The sequence below is a fragment of the Epargyreus clarus genome, unplaced genomic scaffold (assembly GCF_041222505.1).
Source record: "Epargyreus clarus isolate Ecla_fem2 unplaced genomic scaffold, WU_Ecla_fem_2.2 ptg000034l, whole genome shotgun sequence".
In the NCBI taxonomy this organism is placed as follows: domain Eukaryota; kingdom Metazoa; phylum Arthropoda; class Insecta; order Lepidoptera; family Hesperiidae; genus Epargyreus; species Epargyreus clarus.
Window position 1 is genome coordinate 9692875 of NW_027332239.1, and position 12846 is coordinate 9705720.

A 12846-nucleotide genomic window follows, 5' to 3' on the forward strand; every position below is an offset into this window, starting at 1 on the left:
GTAGACATATTTTTCTGTGATTATTTCTGGTAGCTTTATATATAATAAATATTTCAATAAACTTTCACAAAAAATTAAAATTATTAAAAAACTGAGATTTTATTTTGGTTGAGTGAAAAATAATGAATATTCAGGTCTAAAAATTAAAATAAATGTATTATGCAAATTTAAGGGTAACGTCGTTATGTTAAATAAGCAGAAAACAAGTTTCTTATTTAAACTTTCGTCTATTTAATCTTTTTTTTTTTTTTTTTGTTTTTCTCGAGGGGGAAACCTTCAAAAGGTACCCGACGACGTGGGAGCGACGCCGGGTTATGTGGGATTTTTACCGCACTAAAACCCCCCCGGTGGCCGTCCTCAACGCTTGTTGGAGAACTCCGGGATCTCCGACGGAACACAACCGGAGCCCTCCAAGCGCGATGCCCCGATCGGGCTCTACCCTGGAGGAGCAGTTTTCGCTCCTCCCACACCATGTAGTGTTTACGACGGTATGCGACCACACATACCGCCGTCCTTCCCGGGGTCGCTAGCTGGACGGTTCGAGCTCCCACTCTTGCCGCCCGCAACCCCGGAAGCCCCCTTTTAGTCGCCTCCTACGACAGGCAGGGGATACCGTAGCCCTATTCTAGTCCCGGAACTACAGGGACAATCGTCTATTTAATCTATTAACCGGTAAAATTTAGAATATCAAATTAGGTCTCACGATATTTTTACGGTCCTCTAAATTTATTTTACATAATATACTAAAAATCCCTTCATGAATTATTTAAATAGAAGAAGAAATTTTAGATAATAAAACTAGAAATAGTGGAAAGTTAGAAAATTGAATAACTTTACAATATCAACATTTTTTACAATTTCGACTTTGTTGGATATCACTCTTAGAGTGAGTATTATTTAATTGAAGTATTATTTTATATTAAATTTATTTTAATTACCTTTGACTTATTAATTCCAAGACAATCATAAACTTTAAATATACTCAATAATTTTATTTTTTTAATGGATCTTCACTAAAGCTTTAATATCGAGTAAGCCGAAGTCGAACTTCCAAAAATTATAAAATTGCTTGACAAACTAAAGAAAAAAATGTTTTTTATAGTTTTGTGTTTACCCATATGATGTATATGTATATGATTGTTTCTTAAAAGATTAGTACGGGGAAATTTATATCGTAGGAAATATTTAACTATACTTAGGTAATTGTTTTAAACAGCATTCGAATGTAGGTACACAAATTGTTACTTATTTTCTGCAGAAACGAATACAGATTTTTTCTAGAAAGTATTGTTTTAGAAAATATGTTTAATTTCGTACAATTAAGTGTAAGTATTCTTTTGTTAAAACTATTTTTGACACTTAAATAATATCCGCTTAAATAACTTAAATAATTTTGTCCGCTAATGGACCTTATTGTTACCAAAAATACATTTGAGTAAATATGTATATACAACGAATTAAAGCTGATTGTTCTGCCCATGGCTATCTTAAGTATTATAGGTTTTAATTTCAATACAGTTAATACAATAACACGCACAATGAAATATATTTGTATTAAAAATGTATGTCATTCTTAATAACATATTCAGATTGGATAGCAACTCCAAAATGTTTTATGTCGTTCGATACTCATATAAATCATTTAAGAAACAGTTAACAGATTTTATTGATTTTAAAATAACATTGATATGCCCATTACTTTGTCGTTGTCGTGAGAAAAGCTTTAAAGCTTCTTAAGCTAATGTTACATTGATTGCACTTGGGATCAGAAACCTATATTATTTATACATACACGTTCTATTGATACTAATTATTTAAATACTAGCGTCTTGTTTAACATACCAAAAGATTAACCAACGTAAAATTACAAACAAGTAAACTACCCACCACCGTAACATTAGGTAATTAGAACAAAATACTCGTATGTTATTAAATGTTTCTATCTCGTTTTCAATTAGGTCGCATCGTAGCGATTTCTTTTGTGTTCTGAATAGAAAGTAACAAGTATTTGATTACTGTACATTGATTTTAATTAATAGAAGTGAACTGTTGTGAAGTGTGTATTGTTTTACAAATGCCGACATAGTGACAGCTACTGCACGGCACGGAACACTCGAGATCAAGTGAAAGTTGTTATAATTTTCTCCGTGTGAGGCAGTCCGAGTTGGAGTGAAAAGACAAAGAAACACAATGGACCACCTGTTCCGGCAACGTAGGATCAGTGTGCCTAAGCGGTGAGTTTACCTACATTTGTATTTATGCATTTTGAAGTCATAATTATGTATACTCGCAAGTTAATATATTATTAAACAAGCTGACCCGGCAAACTTTGTACCGCTTCAAAAACTATTTATCAAATATATTTCATATAAAATATAGCCCATGTTACTCGTGGATAATGTAGCTTTGGAATGGTGAAAGAATTTTTAAAATCGGTCCAGGAGTTTTTGAGCCTATTCATTACAACCAAACAAACAAAGTTTTTCTCTTTATAATATTAGTATAGATAACATACTTTTCAAAGTCTGTTTTAAGACTGTATATTTTATAGTGTCTAGAACTGTTTCTAGTTATGCTCTACAGGGTATAAAAATTCCCTAAGGTTTTTGTGTGCCTCATCAAACAATGCACACTTTCTTCCATGGCATGTTATGTATTAGTAATTTTTTGAATTAATTATAATATATAGCAGGTAATAGTAGATAACAATGCAAATTAAGAACCCTAACCGTTACAGTAACGCTCAGAGCGATTAGTGTCTAAGCGGGCCGGCAGATTTCTCTAGCCACTCTACAGTCTGATTCCCAGCCGCCCGCGCACGACCTGAACTAATCGCAATTATTCGAACAAAACGGGAGAAAAACGTCGATTTAGCGTCGATCTAGTTGTGATGCGATTCTCAATTGTATTTGATGTAAACAGCGATTTCCTCGAGGTGAATGACTTCCATCCGACAGTCGTGTTTTTTGCCGCCGATATCTCGCATGGGCATTGTTGCCGACGGTCGACAATGGTGTTCCAACTGCATGATACGTGCTCCTATATTTACACACGATTCTCAACTAGCTGAGAGCGTTCTAGTTCCACAAAACTGGTTTCTTGAACCCACGATAAGTAACAGCAATTAACTAAAATTAAAGTAATTTACATAGTTTTGGTAAGTAATTAATTAAGTCGGATTTAGATAAAAAATTGTGCGTGTTTAAACATTTTGACTGTAATCTCACGTTTAGTATAAGATGTTTAAATTACGTTCTCATTTGAAGGTACTTATAATATATGCATTTTGATTAGATATTTATGTAAATTAAGTTTAAGTTAAAGTAGCCAAGATAATTATACAGCATAATTAATTAAAGTGCAGTTACTACAGTTTTTAAAGGTCATAGAACCATATAGTTCGGCTGATCGATTGAGGTATCATGATCATACTTATTTCTAGCATGAAGCAGTTCGGTATGTCGGTGTGATTACAGGAAAGGTGTGAGTGGCTGCTAACTTGCTGCTAACGCATGAGAAAACCATCATAGCCTTTAGAAGTGACAACGCCCCTGTTTAAGTAGAACCTATGTATTATATGAAGTTGGCTACAGCTATCCATGGGAGGCAGTTCATACAGTTAGATGAGCTGCATGCACGTTTGCTCGTAAAGCAGCTAAATCGTCGATCTCGGCTGCTAAAGTCTGCAGACTTTTAAGTGAAAATAACTTGAGAGTTTTATTGAATGATATCGATTGATATTTTTTACATATAAAGAATAGCCAAGTACTGTTTCAATTTACTATTACATCGATAAATTAAATAATCGTAAATTGTGTTAGATGCTCTCGACTTGCACGTCATTCCCTGATAAGATCTCGGCGACGTTAATTACTTTCTCATCACTTGCTACGTGAATGTTGGCGGTCTCCGGACGGGTTAAATATGTCGTCGTCAACCACTGCGATCTGCCTACGGTTTAGCACAGTTTATTACACTGGATTCGTACATTTCACATATCTATGAGATATTTTTACAGTATCCGATGTTTACTTTTTTTTAACGTTACTTTTTAACGTTAAAGCCAATGTTATTTTTTTAACACTAATTGAAAATAAATAACTGGTCAAGTTTGAGTCGAACTCGCACACTAAGGGTTCCGTACCACCAAAATTTCATTATTTCGTTTTTACCCTACCGTACCGTAAGGTAAAAACGGAACTCTATTACTAAGCCTTCACTGTCTGTCCGTCTGTCACATTTTGAACAATTATCAAGAATCAATTATCAAAATCAAAGGGACAATACACGATTTTAATAATTTTATCCAATTTTCCTAATCAGGATCGTCGGAAATCAGGATTAACGACTTTCCTTGTGCGATTTTAGCGTGGTTTTTAGTTTTTAAAATATATTTTGTTTTGGTGCGCTCAGCAACCCAAATGCCTTATCCGAGTTTAATATGGAGGGGTGAAATTAGCACATTTTAAGCAGTCTGGTTTTTATTTTACTGTTAATAATAGGTACTTCTGTAGTTATATTTTTGTTACTTTTATTATTCCTCAGAATATCTGATATAGTAACACATATTGTGTATATAAAAACAATAAAAAAAATTCAACGGGTTGCACTCCGGGAGTGCCGGCAGAAGTGAAAACTTAAAAAAAATTATAAACAAAAATTACTGACACCTATTGACATATTTTTTCTATGCTGACACCGGATGACATCCAAACTTTTACAGTTTGCTTTGCCGTCTTACGAATTTTTGATCAGGACACGTGATCCTGACGCGAGTCAATCATTTTTTAACCAACGCAATAAGTGCACAACGCCGCTAAAGAAGTTTTCACTTCAATAAAACAGACAGACGGATGAACGGTACATAGGCTTAGTAATGGGATTCCTTACAGTATGGAACCGTAAAAATTAATAAAACGAGGGAAATTTTTTGTCGTGAAATTTCATTCACGCTCTACTTATCTGTTGATCGGCGTTGCGTTGCTAAAATCAACTTGCGATCGCATCGTGACGAATGCGGATATGTCAAATTCATGTATGTACGTGATAAAGGCAGAGTGTCGTTAACCTAACGCTATGTAAAAAAGCGTACTATAAAGTAAGTGATTATTTGACTGACAAAACGGTGTGGTCTGAATTAGCTCCAGCTCCACATGTACCATTACGTTAAGTTAACATTGTCAAAAACATTTTTTTTAAAAAGATGTGTGTTATGGAGTTTCTTTCGCCGCTTCTTCTCCATAACGAAACACCTTGTGAAGTGGTGGTAGTTGCTTTGACATTCAAAAAGTGATCTGTAAAGAACCTATTTTGAATAAAAAATTTTGATTTGATTTGATTTGTGAAACTTTTAATTATTTAATAAGTGTTCAATTTTGCCGAATTTCGTGCGACTTTCTCAGACATTTTTTTGGAGTATTAGACGTCATGATGTTTTAATACATAAGTATTTACGTACCCTAAAACTAAACTGAAAACAATTTTAGCACATTTATTTAATATATATAACTAGTTTTTGCCCGCGGCTTCGCCCGAGTTTAAATGAAAATAATATGACATACTAACATACAAAACTGAAAATTCGTACCTTCGTTGGAAAGAAAGTGGCGCCATCTGGCGAAAATTGGTCGTACCAACCATGAGACCTTCGTGGGTTCATGGACAACAACTTTGCTAAACATTAAATGATCACTTGATCAAATGCATTGCTTACGATTCAATCCTTACTAATATCGATTAAAATAATCGACTTTTTGGTCCAAAAGATCGATTCTCCGATTAATCGATCTTAGATCCCTAGTTCCCGTGGGATTTCCGGAATAAAAACTATCCTATGCCCTTTCTCGGGTCTCAGACTATATTTGTTACAATTTCATAAAAATCGGTTTAGTGGTTTACGCGTGACAAACAGACAAACAGACAGACAGAGTTACTTTCGGATTTTTAATATTAGTAAGGATTATCGTTTCTTTTACTACTTTATACTAATAACTTACTCGTACAAACGTAATATGAGTTAGGTTTTCTTGATTTAATATCGAACATCTTTTCTCACAACAATTTGGTCAAATGTAAGTGTCGTGCTCATAGAAAAGAAAAGCAAGTTTCTGTTCCATGGTCGTGCTTTACCATAATTCCGTTCAAGTTACGTAAACCTAACGTCATTGCTCAGTTGTCAGTAGCAAGGTCTAGGTCGATGGTCAATGGCCTGATAGTCACCGGCAGATACCGGACAGTTAGTTGCAACGCATCACTTCCTACCCTCATTGGTGACCAGTCAATAATTACCCTTGATCCAATGAGCATGACCGCATAACAACATAGTTATTGGTTTTTGTTCATGATTTGCATAACAAGTTTCTTTAGTTACGGACTTAGATCGTCTATGGGAAGATACATAGTTTATAGACTATGTTTAAAAGTTGTAAAACTCTTCTTGCTTCGACCTCCCTTTTTCTGTCTTAGGTGTAACAGTAGTATTAAGCGCTGTTGTGTTCCGGTTTGAAGGATATGGTTTAGTAAGGGAGAGATACTTAAGACATACTTTAACCTTAGGGGTAGCATGTCATATGCGGACTCTAATTTATGGGCTCACTGCAAATCAGCGCCGTAGTGCAACACACCATGACATCAATGCTGAGTGAGTGCCTTTTCCGTATGCAATGTATTATGTATACATACAAGCATATATGATGTAACGTACCTAATTAACTATTGTATTTTTATTCGGTTGTGTTGTCTTATTATGTATCTTGAGTTTTTATGCACCTATATCCCACTATTTTGTAATTAACTAAAGTAATTTGTCCTTGCTATGTATGTGTGTACAATGCATTACGTAATAAAGTTATTTCTTTCTTTCTTTCTTTCTTAATTCCATCTGGGTGATTATAGTTCCATATGTGGGCGGCGGTTGCCGTTTACCATAAAGTACACTGATTATTGATTACTTTTATATTACAACAAAAAACGGTACACACATTACGCATGAGGTGCTCGTTATGTTAAAGACGTATTGTTAATAAACTATCTACTGTAACATTTTTCTCAACGATGGTATAGATCATGGAGCCGAGAAATCTGTGCCTTTGTATAGAAAACCGACCTAGTAACATCGTGCGCTCTGATTTCATTTTATCGAGCCTATGAAATTCTCATTAACGTTTTTCTCATTTTTCAAATACATTCTTATTAGGAAAGCGCACACGCAGAATATGTACTTACGGTTATACTTCTTAAGTTACATATCGGTTCTCAGTCTGAGAACGGATATGTAACTTTATATTTTAGAGGTGTGCTTTTCTGAGGATCGAACCTGGGATCCTCTGCATACTAGACGGGTATGGTGACCGCTACGGCGCGGGATTGTTATAAACGGATATTATGCAAGATTTTTTCAGACCTCCCTTAAAAACTATTGAACATTGAACTAATAGGAGTAGTGTCGTAATATAATAGTACGGTTCGTTTAGTTTTGACCAATTACTTAATAAATATCTTTAAGGGTTCGTACACAAAACTGCGATGCGTCGTCGCATCGCAAATATCTGCGAGCTCCCTCGACGCATCGCAAGAACTTGCGAATTGATTCGCATCGCACAGTGGTTGTTGTTGTTGGTCACCCTGAGAGACGCTACGCCGCACGATATCGCATCGCAGCAATTCGCATCGCAATTTTCTGCGTTGCGAATTCGCATCGCGTCGCATCGCAGTTTTGTGTTCGAGCCCTAAATCCATGCGATCGTAACTGCAGCTGCTACTGACAACTAAACAGACATCTGAGAACATAATAAGACAGCGAAACACGTGGCCACGATCCGTACCTCTGTAAACACACCTACATAATAATAGCTTCTTGCACACGAATGACAATTGACCCTCTTAGCAGCAGTGTGTGTGATAATGACGTGTGTGTGTAATTACTACTGTTAAACGCTCGAGATGCAGAGCGCGTTTCCGAGGGTGAATTGTGGCACCAGGGCACTCCACGTACCTCGTGTTAATTCTGAGTACAGCTTCATGCTTATTAACGGCTGCTACGGTATTTGGGTACCGTAGTTTTAGTTTGGAACAACATGGAGGACCATTATAAATAAGGCTGTTCTTGATGGTCACGACCCTCAGTCATGAGGAACTGTCTAAGAAGTTTTATTTTTGTGTATTTGTTTTGTTTTGCAATAATAATTATAATAATTATTATTATTATTAAACACGTGTTGGTGGTGGTATGTATGGTGGTATATATTTTTAATTTTTACATCTGCACGCATCCTTTGAGGGAGGGAGGGTGGTACATACTCATCATCATCATCATCATCAACCCATTACTGTCCCACTGCTGGGCACGGGTCTCCTCTCAGAATGAGAAGGATTAGGCCATAGTCCACCGCGCTGGCCAAGTGCGTATTGGTAGACTTCACATACCTTTAAGATTTTTTATAAATCTCTCAGGTATGCAGGTTTCCTCACGATGTTTTCCTTCACCGTTTAAGCAAGTGATAATTAATTTCTAACATTAGTACCACCATTCCAACTGGTACATACTGCATGGTTTAAAATATATACTATCATACATATTTGTAGCGGATTGTTGCAAAGTAGTTTTAATCTTAACTTAATAATAATTATTATATTATATTCCTAATTCGGCTAGATTTATCTAACTGGCAATGCTCGCGGTTTATACATTTAACCAAGATGTTACATACCTTTATATATTATTTATTTTATCTCTTTGTTACAGTACCTAATGACTTAATCTTAGGGAAAGAGCTCATACAATAACGTATACTTTATTGTGAGTGAAACGTTTATTCTTAAACTTTTATCATATTCAGTGCTTTATATTAAAGAATGTTAAACCAATGAAAATAGATTACTTAGAAAGTGGTGCGTGATTCTACTCTTTTGAGTCATTAGTCATGGTTTTAAGATCTAGGTCGGTCATCGATTTTCCACAAAAGCCTTATTGGTAACGGTTTACTTATTAAACTGTGAAATTACATTCATAGTATGCATAAATAAGTGCGTATAAATTTATTTTCATCAAAATAAATAATTAAAAGTCCATTTAAATTGGATCAGTAGTTTTTGGGAAAATCGCCTCTCATTCAGACCTTCCTTTGATGCCTGTAAAAAATACTAAAACTATTAAGACGAAAATTACTTACTTAATCCTTATTTCCCACAATAGAATAACTTAACCACCGTTTCTTTTTGGTAACGGTAGAATACATCGTCTAATCGTTAAACATTTGAGGGATATAGTTTTAGAGATATGAGATAGATTACTTTTACCCCTAAACTTGCGTAGGTATAGGGATCTTCCAAAAAATATGAAGACGGTTAATAACGATAGTGTTAAAATATTTGTCAACTTGTTAAGATATAACTACAGCCGAAAAGATGACGATGAGTAAATAACTGAATAACTGAATATTACATTACCTCCGACCGGACGTGTGTGGCAACTGTCCATTTAATAACCGTAGCACATACGAGATAACTGCAACAATGGGATCTGCGGAAACCGCGAAGATCATCTCGATTGTACCACGCATCATAATATAGACTTTAAACCGGTTGCTATAAAACGCAGTATTTGAGACACGAACAACGATATTCCTTTCCGCTAACCGCACGCAACGGTTTTATATTTGGCAAACCTAGATTGCAACCATGGATCTACCAACATCTTACTTCACAAATCATCAATCATCATTCAACAATCATGTTTCTTTTTCCTTAAATATGTACTAAGTAAACATGTTTTTTATCTAAATTAGGGAGGAAGGTCTTTAAAATGTCACGCTAAGTCACAGGAGCTTGCTTAGATTTTTGTCACGTAGTACAATTCATCGAGAGAAATCTCGCAAGCAAGCAAGTCGACGAGAATCCGTGCTACAGGCGTATACAATAACGTCGTTGTACGATCGGCTGCTTTTGCTCGTCGCGCCGGCTCAGGACACAGTTCCCGTTTTTTTTTTTTGCTCGTCGCGCCATTTCATGACACGTTTAAGGCATACCTGATCCCAAATTTACCTAGTACTACAACCCATCTCTAATACTACGTAACTATTTGAGGGGGGGGGGGGGGGTGTTTTAGCATATACTACGGGTGGTCACGGCGGTGGTCCCGCTATTAAACCACAAACATGTTTAACCACCACCAATTAATGCACTAATTATTTAGTCAACAATTTATTAATGCTTCAAGTCGCCAATTGAAGTACTAATTGTTAACAGTACAGTTATGGCCAGCGGCATGCGTGAGGTAGCAATTTTATGTAAGTACTCGTTAAATAAATTACTATAAACTAATTACTATGACAGATAGTCGATTTATTACGAATCCAATTGATGTAGCAGTGTGTCAAGCCCTACTTTGAGAACGAGTTGTTGCTTTGTACAATGTTTTATCTCTTGTCTCCAGCCGTCCCTCTTAGGCTTTGTACTCATGGTGCGGTTTCAGCAGCTTTCACAGTTCTAGTACAAAACTCATTGTATATGAAAATGTAGGTAAAACATGTTTGTTTATTTCATGGTGCGTTTTATAGTTGTGGCGTGTGCGTTTGTTTGCTGTTTCTTTCATACGGCGAATAACTTGTATCTATTTCTTTACGGCCGACATATATTAGTCTTCCATAAGTTTCTGGGAGTTTCCGTAACCGCGGCGGATCCGTTACGACACAAAACTCCGATTTTATGAGTTCAAAATAAAGAGTTGCTTTAAATATAAATGGTTTTTAAAATAACTAATGTCCGCGCGTGTGTACAGTATACTGCTGAGTGATAACCGCTCCGTGTGTTCTTGGCCTTACAATGATATGTACCATCGTAATGTTGAAGATAATCAGTTGTTACATCGTTGAAGCTAACCAGAGCGTATCAAAGCATTTAGGGTAATAGTTACATAGAAAACTAAATAGTAAATACGATTAGGAAACGTATTAAATCCCGTTTTATGAGTTCTCTTCGTAGCTACTTCGGTGCTAGTAGCTGAGTATATTAATTAATGTATTAAATGAGGCGAATATGCATTTATATGCAAATGTAATAAATATGTACTGAGTTAAATTTTCCTAAAGCTATTTATCTGACCGTTTAGTACGTGAGTTTTTTCATAATTATGTAACGGTCCTTTGCAATCTACAGACATTTATCGAGCGATAGTTTGTCCAGGCCTTTAATTAGTATGAGAAAGTATGCAAGTGCGCTCATTGTGATTGCAATGATTCGGTGTCGGCCGATTCTTGATCTGATTAAAGGTCCGACCAAACTACGCCCTATTGCTAAGGTACTTTGCAGGGACTCTTAGACTTTTTTATAATATAAGAGTGGACCATGGACATCTGTAATCAACCTCAAATAGTGATACTGAGGTCGGACACAGATGCGCCGCTACCTCTGAGGACTAAGCTGAACGCCTCGGAAAAGTATATCTCCCTTGTCACACTCTTCAAACCAGAACACAGCAGCGCTTTACACTGTTAATAGGCAGAAATAGGTGTGGCGATGATGCTGCCGGAGTAGAACCACAAAAGGTTCTTCAAACTTTTTACTAGTCACATTATGTATATATTGTTATTCAGATTACAATATTGTAATTGAATTCAGATCGCGGCGTTGTGGCGGTGAGAGAATAAAAAGTTAGTGGATCATTCATGAGGTGCGTGAGCGACCGCTGTGTTGCATTCCTGCGCGTATGCGACTTATCTCGCACACTGATTACACTGGGCTTTTTATAATTGAATGAATTAATATGTAAATATCGAAGTTAACAAATAATTTTAGATAGTCAACTTATGTCTCTATTTAATTTATAAAGGTCGTAAATAAGTCCTCTTAAACTTTGTTGTAATTGTGTTGTTACATTTTATAATACTGGAGTGACAAACCAACTGGTGGTCTATCTGATGGCATGTGACCAATTCTACATAGAACAGGTTCTACTTGAATTCAATCACAGACGCCACTAAAATGTCACATCAAAATGAAAGTTAATCGGCATTCACAACCTTACATCGGTAAACAGAAGTGCTTTACGCTAGAAATTTAGGTGGCAGTAGTCCTGCCCTATACTGGCTTTTATATAATATACTAGTTTCTGCCCGCGGCTTCGCCCGCGTTTATAAGAAAATAATATAATATACTAAACTAACATACATTAAACTGTAAATTCGTACCTTCAACTTTGCTAAAGATCAAATGCATAGTTTAATCCTAACTAATATCGATTAAAATAATCGATGTTTTGGGTCCAAAGTATCGATTCTCCGATGAATCGATCTTAGATTGCCATCCCTAGTTCCCGTGGGATTTCCGGGATAAAAACTATCCTATGTCCTTTCTCGGACCTTAGACTATCTTTGTACAAAATTTCATTAAAATCGGTTCAGTGGTTTAGGCGTGAAGAAGAGACAACCAGACAGACAGACAGACAGAGTTACTTTCAGATTTATAATATTAGTAAGGATAAGGATTTCTTAAGTAAATAAATCATTTTTTAATTAGAACGCTTTCTACACTCACAGCCCCAAACTAGGATTCCCTGTATCGTGGGTGTTATGAACACACACAGAGACAAATACACAAACACCCAGACCCAGAAACAGAAATCTAAATTCGTCATTTAGAAATCTGTCTGGCTGGGGATCGAACCCGGGACCCTCTGCGCGTCAGACCGGCATGGTGACCGCTCCGCCACGCGGGATAATAATCGTCATAATAGAATAAATTATATTTATATTTAACATTTGAGCGATATATTTAAACGTTACAGTAAATCAGTAACTAGTAATAATATACGTAACTATATTTAGATTCAATATTAGGAATTAGAATTTA

At 36.0% G+C, this 12846-nt stretch overlaps 1 protein-coding gene across 4 annotated transcripts in view; it reads left to right on the forward strand.

The window, feature by feature from the left end:
* The window catches only part of pip (heparan sulfate 2-O-sulfotransferase pipe), a 140179-nt gene that overhangs the window by 1250 nt on the left and 126083 nt on the right, over positions 1-12846 (forward strand). The window contains exons 2-3 of one of the 4 annotated variants that reach the window (XM_073091644.1): positions 775-886; positions 1959-2234. In XM_073091644.1, coding sequence (XP_072947745.1) covers positions 2191-2234 — 44 coding nt within the window. In that variant the 5' untranslated portion in view covers positions 775-886; positions 1959-2190. The remainder of the gene's footprint in view (positions 1-774; positions 887-1958; positions 2235-12846) is intronic. The other 3 variants (XM_073091643.1, XM_073091645.1, XM_073091646.1) reach the window with 3 other exon arrangements.